We start from the raw sequence: 14052 nt of genomic DNA on the forward strand, positions 1-14052 counted from the left end.
GAAAAGTGCTGGGCCTCAAGATTCTAGATAGAACGTTCGGACGCTTTTTTTTTTTAGACCCCGGCGAGTATTCGGAACCGGCCTTTATTTGTCACAACACACGCGTACACCCGGCCGTTAAAGGGAACTCGGCGGTTAATTGGAACTCGGCTATTATTTGGTATTTTACGGTATTCAATTTTTGAATTGGCAATGAAGAATATTTTTCAAAAAGTGGTGCAGATGGAGTGTATCTGTTTAGAATATGAAATGAACCTTAGGAACAACTTCTGAATAATACATAATTTAAGATGAGTAGGGTAAGAGGCTGCCCAAACAATATTGCAGTAATTCAAATAAGGAAGCAAGAAACTGTAGTACAGAGTTGGGTGGGCTGAGGGATGTATTAACGGGCAAACCTTTCTTAATATGCCCAGCATCTTCGTAGACCTTTTGCAAACAAGGTCGATTATGGTTTGACCACTTGTGTCTTTCATCAACTATAATTCCCGGAAATTTAGTACACTTTACTTGCAATATTTCAGAACCGTTAATATATAATTTAGCTAGCTCTTTTGGGTAAGACTTATTTGTGTTGTAAAAGATCATGAAGTTACATTTCTTTACATTAACTGTTAATTTATTAAGTTGGAACCATTTAGAAATATTAGATAATTCATCATTCACACTATTAATCAAATGATTGAAGTTTATTTTATTTATTTTTTTTAATATTATTTATTCTTTATTTAACCAGGGGAGTCATATTGAGACTGTCGTCTCTTTTTCAAATGGTCCCTGGCCAAGAAAGGCAACACCTTTTAAAATTTAAATAAAAAATAGAGAAACCTCATCTACAAAGACAAATAGACCAACATCAAACAAAGCCAAACACACAGCAACAAACACCAATTAATACAGACATAAGAACACAAAAGCAGAGCACACCATAATGCACAAAAACATAACACCACACAAATCACACCACATTACACAGCAACAAAACACAACACCTAACAGAACAAAAAATTAAATACAATGAACAAAATATAACGAAAGAATATAACATACAACAACCAAGACATCATACAACAAACAGCATAAGAAACCACAAACAAAAAACAAGAGATAAGAACAGTAAACTACATACAATCACACTTATAGCTGAAGGCCTCTGAAACATACAATTTAAACTCCTTAAGCGAGATAAAAGTGCTTTACTTCAACTGTTTGTCATTATGTGTTGCAATAAGATTAGTGTCATCAGCAAATAATATGGGAAGATGTTTGCAAGATATGGCTAAATCATTTATATAAATCAAAAATAATAAAGGGCCAAGAATTGAACCCTGAGGAACTCCGTGTATGATTCCTGATTTGGTGGAAGAGTATCCATTTAGAGATGCATATTGTTCTCTGTTTAAGTAATTTTTAAACCACATTAGGGCAATATCCTCCACTCCATATCTATTTAATTTGGAAATCAAAATACTGTGGTTGACAGTACCGAAAGCTTTACTTAAGTCTAAAAAGACCCCAAGGGCAAACTTTCTTTCCTCCATGGTGGTTGAAATAACATTTGTTAGCTGAAATAATGCATGCTTTGTTGAGGTGTCCCCCCCCCCCCCCAAAATCCATATTGGTGTGCATATAGGATGTAATTTTCAGCTAAATGCTTAGATATTCTTGAATAAACTAAATTCTCCAATATTTTAGAAATTCAGGGCAGAATGGATATAGGTCGATAATTACCGAAGTCCTTGGTATCATCTGTTTTGAAAATAGGAATAGCTTTTGCAATTTTGAGATCGACGGGAACAACTCCAGGTTGTAATGATAAGGAAAGAATGTGGGTTAAAGGTTGAATTATATAATTAATAGCTTCTTTGATTTAAAATGCTCTTTATGCCATCATGACCTGGTGCTGAATTTTTTAATTCCAAGATGATGTCACGGACTTCCTGTACACTTGGAGAGTCGAAGGTATGGAGAGGAGGAAAACGCCCTTTAATCATATTACATGGGTCTACATGGGAATCCAAAATACTCGATGCAAGAACAGAACCAACACTGACAAATTGTTGAAGCCATCAGCTATTTCTTTGGAATTTGAAAGAATCCTCTCTTTCTCACGCATCTCTGTAGGTGCAGCTACAGGTGAATTTCTCCCCCCCCCCCCCCCCCCCCCCCCAAATTTAATAAGTGGTTTATGAGGTTCCAAGTTGACTTGATATCATTTGAAGCTTGTGTGACTTTATCTGCATAGTACTTTTTTTTTCCTTATATGGGCTATGAATGTTTTTATATTTCTTATAGGTTTTTATGTTTGCTGGGGTGGGGTTTGTGAGAGCTTTCCTGTAAAGCTTGGGGTTTTTTTGCGGGAGCGTTTCTTCAGTTCATCTGAAATCCAAGGTTTCCCCTTAGAAGAATTAATATTGTATTTTGAGTTGATCAAAGGAAAAGATTATTCTAAAGCAGAATTAAACTGTACTAGAAATGAGTGATAGGCTTCATCAACATCTCGTAACCCGAGAACCTCATCCCAGGAGAAGTAACTGATGGCTGTTTTAAAAGATTCTAAATTATTTCTAGTGAATTTGCGATGTTTCATTTGTCCATAATCAGAATTGGTGCATTTAAAGTTTGGATAGTCTGCATGTAAAATCTGGAAAACCAGGAGATGATCTGAGACATCACACACCAATAGACCCGAAGTGATTTCAAAGTCTAGAGAATTGAATAGAATGTTATTGATAATGAAGCTGATGATCTAGTAATTCGAGATAGCTTTGTTATTAAGGGATAAAAATTAAGAGTAAATAGTTTTTGAATACTCATTGAATAAAGAGTATTCAAAAAGTCTTTTGTTGAGGTCAGATCATCTTTGAGCAAATTAATGTTGAAATCACCAAGTAATACACACAATTTATGTTCCTTGTTTATGATTTCTAAAGTAGAATACAATGCATCAAAAACGTATTTATATCAGAGTCGGGTGGCTTATAAATACATCCAGCCTTTTCTACCGAGGGATGGACGGGATGGAATGTCGATAAATAGACTCAAGTGTCATGTCAAAATCAGCACACAGATCCTTTCTACTGGTGAAATTATAGTTATCCGACACATACAATGTGTGGTGGGCAAGCTAACTTGACATTCCTTGACAACCATAAGAGTTTGACTGGCGATGCGAAGCAATCCATTTCTATGATGGCTGTTTTTACCTTTTCTACTGTCTTTGACCTGAATTTTCGTGTGTACTTGGCAAAGTTTGTGGTTTTAACTTCTGTCGTAAGTTAAAGTGAATCATTGGCCGTAAAAGATTTTTTTTGGACTCAAATTGGTCGCCGCCAAAAGAAATTCATGTGCGAAATGGCGGAGTTCTCAGGTATAATTTGTAATTTCTCCTTTTCTACCTTTGATCATTCGCTTAATGTGTGAAGATTCTTGAAAATATTTACAGATCTATAAATACAGATATATCCGCCATTTTGCATGTGAGTTTCTTTTGGCGGCGACCAACTTGAGTCCAAAAAGCTCTATTTTATGGCCAATGATTCACTTTAACTTACGACAGACGTTAAAACCACAAACTTTTTCCAAGTACACACGAAAATTCGGGTCAAAAAAGACAGTAGAAAAGGTAAAAACAGCTATTATAGAAATGGATTGCTTCACATCACCAGTCAAACACTCATGGTTGTCAAGGAATGTCAAGTTAGCTTGCCCACCATGGGCTTGTTGCTATGGGGAAAATTGACACGTGACCAATTCCTGCAAATGGCCTATTTTGTGTGCGCGCTGAGTTTATGGGCTTCACTAAGAGTGTAGGGACTCTTTCCACAGAACAAGACGGTGGCTACGCCCAACCAGGGCGTGTGGGACATGAGGGGGAAGCAGTTCTATGCAGGCATCGAAATTAAAGTGTGGGCCGTGGCCTGCTTTGCCCCTCAGAAACAGTGTAGAGAAGACCTGCTCAAGTGAGTGGTTACTTTTTTGCTACCAAAGCCTCTTTTCCACTGTTGGGCTGAAAAGTTTTGTTTCTTGTTTTTGTTGCTGAATTAAGATTGTGATGTACCCAAGAAAAGCTACAATGAGGACAGGGCGCAGTGAGACAGCAAAGTCTATCTGTGTATGAAATAAATGTCATGTAATGTAGTTGTTTTAACCATTTTGCCACAAGTGTTTCCTTCATTGAACATTGCACCATCTTCAAGCCAAGCTGACATGGAGTCACAAAACCAGTCTGTGCATACCGGTCTCACTCGTTACACTGCACCGTGTTAACTAATGATGCTGAAGAAACCTGTTGGCTGGAGCTTGTAAATGTTGTCAGCCCAAGTCTAGGTGAAAAATGCAATTTGAACAGTTACTCTCAGTGCTCAAAATCATTCAGTCCTACATTGCATACAGAAAACTAAAATTCCAGCCTGATTGTCACTTTGGTTCCTTTGTCTTGCACGCATCGTTTTCTTCTTCTAAATTGTTCTTTATAAAACTAGCAATAAATGCTGCTTTTCCCCTTGCTTTTAACTTGTTTCCCAACTTTTTCTTTTTAATGGATTTAATCCATTCCAAAAACTAAATCCGATTAGCAAGTTTTAGGGAAAGTGACCCCCAAATGTTAAGCCTTTTGCCTCTCCTTCACAGAAGCTTCACAGACCAGTTGAGGAAGATCTCCAAGGATGCTGGCATGCCCATTCAGGGCCAGCCCTGTTTCTGCAAGTATGCCCAAGGAGCAGACAGTGTGGAGCCCATGTTCAAGCACCTTAAAATGTCTTACGTTGGCTTGCAACTCATTGTTGTCATCCTACCTGGGAAAACCCCTGTCTATGGTAATGAGATGATGCTGAATGAAAAAAAAAATGTATATATTAGTGCTGTCAAAAATGTTGCGTTATTAACGCGTTAACTTGACTCAATTTTAACGGCGATAATTTTTTTTTATCGCGAGATTAACACTCTGTGACATGATGTAGGTTTTTCATAAGCTTTTGAAACTGCCAGGAACTTGGAACAGAGACTTTGCTTAGAAAAACGATAACAGCTAGACTGTAATGCCACGCCCCGCACAGCCAGAGTCCTCTGCCCTCCCCCCAAAGAACCACGCGGGGCAGCTCATGCTGCCGCGCCTCGGGACGAAGAGCCACAGTGCTCGGCTTAGGTTTCGTTTTCCCATCGGCGGCTCCAGCCTGACTTTGCAGTGGCTGTGACAAGACGTGTTATACGGAGCCGTAGTAACTCGTCCCCTCACTTTTAATTACCCGAGCGCACGCCTTAACGCAAAGCGTGCGCACGGGTTATAACTCGTGCACGCGCATTAATATCTCGTGCACACGCCTTATAAGTCGTTCCCACGCTTTTTTTTATTCACCATGTCCCCTCTACGGCTCCGTAGTGTTATGCTCTGCAATAAAAAAAAAAAAACATTGGTACAAAGCAAGCCCATTCACTTTTTTATGCTGATAAGAGAATTACAATGGTTTTTCATGTGACAAAAATGTGCGATTAATCGCGAGTTAACTATGACAGTCGCGACATTAATCGCGATTAAATATTTTAATCGCTTGACAGCACTAATATATTTATTTTTTTTTTATTTTTTTTTTTTACTGGACCTCATTAGCCAAACTTCTGCCTTGCTTGTCATTCTCAATGTAATTGTGCATGAGTAGTGAATGCTGAAACAGTGTTGAAGCAAACTTTTTTTCTTTTTTTTTTTAAGCGGAGGTAAAGCGTGTTGGAGATACTCTGCTGGGAATGGCAACCCAGTGTGTCCAGGTGAAGAATGTGGTGAAGACCTCCCCTCAGACACTCTCCAACCTCTGCCTCAAGATCAATGCTAAACTGGGTGGCATCAACAATGTTCTGGTACCCCATCAGAGGTGAGGTGTGCAGGAAATGCACTGTGGAAATGACGGCATACTCTAAATGTCAGTTTTCTTTTAATTAATTAATCCTTTACATAAATAATTTTTGTGGTACACAAAGCAGGCTAGATGTGAATAAGAATTTGATTGGCCATATAGTACCTCATCCTAGTGGCTAATTTTGCACGTAATCAAACACTCTTGTCACTGATTTCAGTGATGGTATATTGATTTGGTACTCATACCAAACTCAGCAATGCAAAGAAATTAGGCTGTTATTTGTAATTTTACCAAATGCAGTCTGTCATGATTATCTGCCAGCTAATAGGAAATGAACAAAAATGAATGATGCCTCCAAATACTTTGTGCCTCCTTTAGACCATCTGTATTCCAGCAACCGGTGATCTTCTTGGGCGCTGACGTCACTCACCCCCCAGCAGGTGATGGGAAGAAGCCGTCCATAGCAGCAGTGGTGGGCAGCATGGACGGTCACCCAAGTCGCTACTGCGCCACAGTGCGGGTGCAGACTTCGAGACAGGACCTGTCCCAGGAGCAGCTATTCAGCCAAGAAGTAATCCAAGACCTCACCAACATGGTGCGTGAGCTGCTCATTCAGTTCTACAAATCCACTCGCTTCAAGCCCACACGCATCATCTACTATCGTGGAGGTGTGTCCGAGGGACAAATGAAGCAGGCAAGTACAGCACGGCATGACGTTTTATATTGATCGTGTTCATTTTATAGAGGTGATAAGTTATAAAGGTTATAACACATTTACAATTTTGTTGGTTCAGCTGTTGGTTAGGGGGTTAAGTGGCTTTCTGTTCATGGAAAATTCACCATTGTGCTTTCGAACGCATCATCTCCAGTGGTTTACGAATGCAGTTGTTATACACAACACAAAACGGAAGTCAAAGAGCAGGATCAACTCAAGTACAGACAGTTTCAACTTTTGTGCTACAAGTTAATTTCTAAGAAATCATGTTTTATATGTTTTGAGCGAGTGGGGAAATCTCTGAAACGTTATTAAATTTGACAAATTAAAACATTTCCTTTATATACTGTATAATATCGTGATGTGATGCCGTTTTGGCAGTTTGAAACTGTTTACACCTTGGCATGGTTTGTACAAGTCTCCTGTACTGTGCTGGGGTGGGTTTCCCAAGAGCCTCTTAATGCAAAGAGCATCTTAACTAGGGGAGAGAGTGAGTGTGTTCATTGTGATGCTTGCTCTACCATTTAATGATGATCTTTGTGCTATGATGCTTTTGGGAAACCCACCCCTGTATTGTACTGGAGGGATGAACAGCATTCCCCATGAGCACTATATTCCTTTTAATAGGTGTTTTGTTGCTGGTTCTAAAGAGCACTGTCTAATATGGATGGGGAAGTTGTTATTCTGAGAGAGGCCACTCCCATCGGAATAGAAACGTTTCATCACAGCATCACTATAATCTAGTGTATATTTTTAATATGTTAAAGAGACGTTTTTCTCCACCTGAAACTCAAATGTTGTCATAAACAGATTCTCTCAAAGCCTGGTGGCTTGAGAATTTTGCCACTCAATATTTTACTGAAAAGTGAGTTGGTCCCTATACTGATTGGATTCTCCAATCCCTTAGCAAGTGATCACTTGTCATGCTCTTGAATGTGATCTGTCAGATCGATGCATCAGGATTTTGATGGTGTCTGATGCCTCTCTGTGTCTACACTAGGTTGCATGGCCAGAGCTGATAGCCATCAGAAAGGCCTGTATCAGTCTGGAGGAAGACTACAGGCCAGGGATCACGTACATCGTAGTGCAAAAACGTCATCACACCCGACTTTTCTGCTCCGACAAAGCTGAGCGAGTAAGTGATTCAAGTGACTCTAAACTGTTCAGCTACCCCCAGCTTGGTTTTAAGTAGAATTCAGTCAGAAATATTTTGTCCATACCATAGGGGTTTTAACCTGAAATGATTTGTCGCCCTCTGCAGGTTGGGAAGAGCGGTAATGTTCCTGCAGGCACCACGGTAGACAGCACCATCACGCATCCCTCAGAGTTTGACTTCTACCTGTGCAGTCATGCTGGTATCCAGGTGAGTCTGTCTTCCTGCCTTTAAGTCGACCTATATCCATCTGTCCCTCAGTCCGTAATTCGGTCTTCGCTTGTTGTAGGGCACCAGCCGCCCCTCACACTACCACGTGCTGTGGGACGACAACTGCTTCACTGCAGATGAGCTGCAGCTTCTCACCTACCAGCTGTGCCACACATACGTGCGCTGTACGCGCTCAGTGTCTATCCCAGCACCAGCGTACTACGCCAGACTCGTCGCCTTCCGCGCCCGCTACCACTTGGTGGACAAAGACCATGACAGGTACATCACAGTTTCCCATGTGCTGTTGTCAAAAGAAGAGCTTTCTTCATGTCTGATGGTTATGTATATGTTACGAGGCACGTAAAACATTCAAAAACAGACCTCTTGCATTTCAGTTCAGTGACATGTTGATGACTTGCAACAAATTTATTTATTTGTTAAATAATGAATGTTTTTCAATATTTGAAACAAAGTGGTCTAATGTGCCAGCCAAGAGAAAATGGTCAGGGGTGGAGTTTCAGTTGTCAGTACTGAACAAAATGGCAAAGAAGTGTTACAGTTGTCAATTTGATATATAAAATATATTTATATTTCCCTGAAAATTAATTAGAGATCTCTCTCCTCTCTCTCTCTGTGTGTGCAGTGCGGAGGGCAGTCATGTATCAGGCCAGAGTAACGGTCGTGACCCTCAGGCCCTCGCCAAGGCAGTCCAGATTCACTATGATACCCAGCACACCATGTACTTTGCCTAACTGCTTCAATCAGCAGTACATGCACTTCTCTCTCTCTCTCTCTCTCTCTCTCTCTCTCTCTCTCTCTCTCTGTCTTCATCCACAACCAAAGCGGTTCTAAAGCCAGAGGGCTGGACACGTCTGAATCAAGCGTTCGCCCTCCATGGAACTGCCCACCAGCAATCCTGCACTGAGAGACCACTAGTCTCCAAGGCACAGAATAAATCAAATTGAGCCATTTTAAGAATTTTAGTTTTTCAGTTTTGAATGTCATTTTCTTTTCTTTTTTTAATTTGTAATATACACTGAGTGTGAGCAAACCTGCGCCATTTTTGTCGTGACAGCTCTGGCTCTCTCAGCTAAGCTGGACTTTGTCTACTTTTACCTCAGGCCACTGTTGGCTCAAACTTGTCCTTTTTATGATCGTATTTTAACTCTCTCTCCGCTCAGTCTTTTACAAGCGAGGTGATCTGGGTATCATACCCATTACTCTTCTCCCATTTGTGTGTGTGTGTGTGTGTGTGTGTACGTTTCATGGCAGGCCACTGAATTGTAAAGGGAAAAATCAAGGAGTTAACTGCTGTAAATGCCTCAGTTTATTTTATAGTGCTCATATATATACATATATAAAAAAGACACATCTATATATAAGCTTATTTCAGTAGATTTACATTTTCGCAGGATTGCATAAGCTGATGGTTATGTGTAGCAGGAATTATCCATGGTCTCAGCTGTGTGACTGAGTATCAAGCCGGGACACTGAGGTCTTATTATAAGTTCCTTTGTGTCTGTGGCAAAGTTAGAAACACGTATGTACTTTGATGAATGGATACGTATAAGGTGCAGGGATGGTTATGGACGTACAGCCGGCCCATCAAGGCTAGCGTAGTAGGCAAAAAAAAAAAAAAGGGCAAAGCTTGCAAAAATAACTGCACTCTCCCTTACCTTTTATGCATTTCTACAAGACTCAAGTCAGATTTGTAAGAGTTTAATATAAAACCTTTTGTGGTTAACTGTTAGTGTTCAAAGTCGGTCATTGTTACTGTTGTAATGTTGCTGTTATGTATATCAGACTGTCAGAATCTCAGTTGCATAAAGAGTTTATCCGGGAGTTGTTTCGATGGTGTTGGGTGAATCCGGTTTCTTAGCTCAACATGTTGTAGCATTCTGTCCATGGTTGTGGGACCCAAAGCGCTTTGGTTGGTGTTCCTTTTTTCAGTTTCAGGTGATATCATGTATGATTTTTATGTATTGGAAGTAATGAATTATTGTGGCAAAGATTTTGCTTTGACTGTGTTTCTGCTCCCACATGTCAGACAGTGGCTTGGTGGAGAAACTGTTTAGACAAGGAAGGATGAAATGACAATCAGGGCTCAGGGGGATTGTTAGAGCTGTTTAAAAAGTTGGCCATTATTTGAATTTTACACATGTTTTATCGCTGTTGTGAGTGAGTTGAACATGTTTATGTATAGATAAAGTCTGAAGGTGTGTATGTGTTTTATATAATTTTTATTTTTCCTTTGGAGGTGGAAAAATGCAAACATTGTATTATTTGCTAAGCGACACAAGCATAAGCACTGCCTATGATGTATGATTTTGACAATGCCTGACTTGGTGTGGTTGAATGTTGGGAAGCCTTGTCCCGGGTTATGTCGTGTTGTTGGGCCTCTGCGTGCGTCTTGTCAGGTGGGCAGCTCATCAAAAACCCTTTTGTAATAAACCATCTATAAAGCCACAGGTTTGCTATGAATGAGTTTGAGCTCTCGCCTGTTTAGGACGTGACTGTGGCCTGTTGAGAAGGATGGGACAATGGCATCACTCGCAATAAGTTTGATTAAGGTGTTGGGCAATTTCATGTTATACAGATTTTCTAATGTTTATCCCATAGCGTACCATATTTGGCAGAACAATCGTGCCTCAATAAGCAGGTTGTTAAATGGTAAAATGACTAATTCCAATTTCATATTATGGCACAGCAATATACATCAGATGATCAAAAATAATGCTATAATTATTCTCGTTGATGTGGCTGTTGGTATGATTGCCCATGGACATTGTGTGTTTGTGGGGTTGTTTTTTGTTTGTTTGTTTTTGCTTGTGTCAATCAGTGGGAATGTGCATTTGGTGGACTAGCTCTTTAGGCTCTATGGAAAGCTATACATTTTAGACTTTGCTTGCTTGCATGCCAGAGTATTGTCCTAAATCTATTACAGAATATTTATTGTCTCAGAAAAAGGAAAAAAATTACTTCTGTAAAGGTGTATGAATTAATTGAGACTGCTTGTTTTTAGGGTAGCAATATTGACCAGTCTCTTTTGACAAGATTTGATAATTCCGTCACAGACGTCAGTAAGTCCTGTGGGTCAGGCTGGATGCTGTGAGGGAGTGCCGAGTTCAGTCTTGACAAACTCAAACGAGGTACTTTTTTTTTTTTTTTTTTCCTTCCCCTCCCCTTCTTGGTGTCTTGCAGCACCAAGACTGGCATGTCACCCCCTCTGATAGTCCACAATATGCCACATGGCTGCTCAGCTCAGGCCCTGTTGATGACACTCACTCTCAGCATCCAGAAGCTCCAGGATTACACAAGAATTACCTCTTTTTAACCTTTTGACCCATGGTTTCTCACTACTTCCCTGATTTTAAGAGAGCATGAATTTTTAAAAATCTCCTCTTTATATATCAAAGATTTGTTATTGGACAAAAGTGTATTGTAATTTATTTCTTTTTTTTTTTTCTTTTTTTTTGTGCGTGTAGCTTTTGTGCTGTATTTTAATGTTTTGAGCTGTGTGACCTGTCTAGTAGCAATAGAGGGTGCTCTTGTTGACCTGCTGGGGCTTCCTCTGGCCTCTCCTATTAGGGTGCCACATCACTTGGTGTATTGCTATTTGACATTTTTAAAAAAAAAAAAGAAAAGAAAAAGACAATTCCCTTTTTTTTTAGCCTGCAGGGACTATTCGTGTTATTGTGCAAAGTAATAAACTGGTATTTTACGCCTATATCGCATCTTTGTCCTTATTTGTTATTGATACGAATGCTGGTTTGCAGTCATGTCTTGCAGTGTATAAAGGTTTCTGGAACAATGAACTTATTGGATTTTAAATGTGAAAATGAAGTTTAATCGAGATGGAGTTTTGAGGATATTAAGTCTCAAGTTAAATGTATAGAAAGTGTGTCTATCTCCCCTATTTTAATGGACCAAAAGTAGCAGGGCAGATGCCTGCCAACTGTGTATCAGCACATCAGTTCTAATGATTCCATATCATGTGCAAGAAGGTGATTAAAGGAGGAACTAAATCTAGAATGGGCTGTTCAACAAGCCCATCTGAGGCATCGACAGTTGTTTGGTCATGTAGTGCATCTCTCAAAGACTAGCATAAAGAGAAGAATGCTTCAGCACCAGCACATGAAAACCATGTTTTCAACTGTCACTTTGTAAATCCTACTGAATGCACTTGTTTGTTGAAAACAAAATTTCAACAGGAAATGGAATCATCATGCATTATATTTTTAAAGTTGTGTTCTTTAAAGCTTTGTTAGATAATAAGTGTTCTAACTTCCCAGAAAGCATAAAACCTTTAAGGATTCTTCCAGAAGTAAAACCAAAGAACCATTAAAGACTTGCTCTAAATTTTTATAAGTAATGCAAACACCATGCCTAATACACGAAGGTTGCCTGGGCCAGCAGGAATGGCTGAAGTGCCCTTGAGCAAGGCACCTAACCCCCAACTGCTCCCCAGGCTGCTCTGGGCATGTTGTACGCTGCTCTAGATAAGAGCATCTGCTAAATGCCTGTAATGTAACAATAACATGCTTCCCTTGGCCATCTCTCTGTATTTGCCCTTTATTATCAGACTTGATGTTATTCTTGTACATGAAATGTAGAAGGATGATACAGCAAGCTCCTTAATATTGTTTTAAATTGTCATATGTGCCATTTTTAAACATCCCCCCCCAATATTTAATGTTCAAAATTGCCCTAGGAGATCAGGAGACACAGCTAAGAAGGCAGGCATAGCAGATGAGCACTAAACCAACAACAAATACTGTACATAAATGTAATGAAAGGTAATCACTATGGCTGATAAAGGCCCCTCCGTTATATAGTGTGGCCAGAAAATAGTCTCAAGAGCAATATTACCTAAAAACAATGAGATTACACGGTTGCGCAAAGATATGAAGCTTGTGTTCGAGGGGTAACTGTATAACTGTAAATACACTTTCACGAGTGAGCAAAGTGAAAGAGTGAAATATTTTTCAACATAAGAAACTTCACATCTTCACCACCGTGTAATATTTTTTTTATATTATATGGACATATCCACAAAAAATACGCAAGTTAATCAAAAGAATTTTAATTTTGAACCGGTTCGGCATTTTGACAACGTGCATTTAGTTAGCGGGAAAACACTGGGTTTATTGATGGCATGCAATATTGTTAGCATATTGCTTATCCTGTGTATTACACCACTCTACCCAATGGGGAATGAGCGTGCAATATTATTACAATACTGGACGTTGTCAAGACAACACAATATCGCACGTCGGAGACGTAAAACTTCCATATTAGCGAGCGACAGTGACAATTTGTAAACAAACATGGCTGCCAGGTTTACTTTGTTAAAAATGGAAGATTTTGAGAGAATTTTGGCTGCTAGGTAGCACTGTTGTGTAGACTGCCGTGCTAACAGCACCAGGTTACAGGTAAGCTAGCATTGGCCTTCGCTAACACTATTGCTACACTGGGTGGAAGCTAACTGGACTACTGTGCTAACAGCACCGAGTCGCAGGTAAGCTAACGTTGGCCTTCGCTAATGCTATTGTTACACCGGGTGGAAGCTAACTGGAATGGCACACTAACAGCACCAAGTTGTGGGTAAGCTAGCGGCGGCCTTCGCTATCACTACTGCTATGGTGGGTGGAAGCTAACGACTGCTGTGCTAACAGCACCGAGTCACAGGTAAGCTAGTGTTGGCCTTCACTAATGCTATTGCTATGGCAGGTGGAAGCTAACTGGACTGCTGCACTAACAGCACTGAGTCACAGGTAAGCTACCACTGGCCTTTGCTAACACTACTGTTACACTGGATGGAAGCTAATTGGACTGCCACGCTAACAGCACCGAGTCACGGGTAAGCTAGCGACGGCCTTCGCTAATGCTATAGCAGGTGGAAGCTGACTGGACTGTGGCACTAACCGCCCCGTGTCACGCAGACGCGCAGCTTGTAAACAGGCAAGGCAGGCAACTGCTTGGGGCCCCCTGGCCCAGGGGCCCCCCTGAGAGTCAGGGCCTGAGGGCTTATTTATTTTGTTTTTATTGTTCTTTACCATTGTATTTTCACATTTGGAATTTAAAAAACTTTGGTTTCATACATTTTTTTTGTTGGTGTTAGA

General features: G+C 40.2%; 1 protein-coding gene across 2 annotated transcripts in view; it reads left to right on the forward strand.

The window, feature by feature from the left end:
- Window positions 1-11657, forward strand: part of ago4 (argonaute RISC component 4) — a 34460-nt gene extending 22803 nt beyond the window's left edge. For both annotated transcript variants that reach the window (XM_060942996.1, XM_060942997.1), the window contains exons 12-19: window positions 3829-3962; window positions 4633-4817; window positions 5708-5867; window positions 6231-6546; window positions 7568-7702; window positions 7829-7930; window positions 8010-8209; window positions 8574-11657. In XM_060942996.1, the coding sequence (XP_060798979.1) occupies window positions 3829-3962; window positions 4633-4817; window positions 5708-5867; window positions 6231-6546; window positions 7568-7702; window positions 7829-7930; window positions 8010-8209; window positions 8574-8682 (1341 nt within the window). In that variant the 3' untranslated portion in view covers window positions 8683-11657. The remainder of the gene's footprint in view (window positions 1-3828; window positions 3963-4632; window positions 4818-5707; window positions 5868-6230; window positions 6547-7567; window positions 7703-7828; window positions 7931-8009; window positions 8210-8573) is intronic.
- The last annotated feature ends 2395 nt before the right edge of the window (window positions 11658-14052 follow it).

This window comes from Neoarius graeffei, chromosome 16 (genome assembly GCF_027579695.1).
Source record: "Neoarius graeffei isolate fNeoGra1 chromosome 16, fNeoGra1.pri, whole genome shotgun sequence".
Classification (NCBI taxonomy): Eukaryota; Metazoa; Chordata; class Actinopteri; order Siluriformes; family Ariidae; genus Neoarius; species Neoarius graeffei.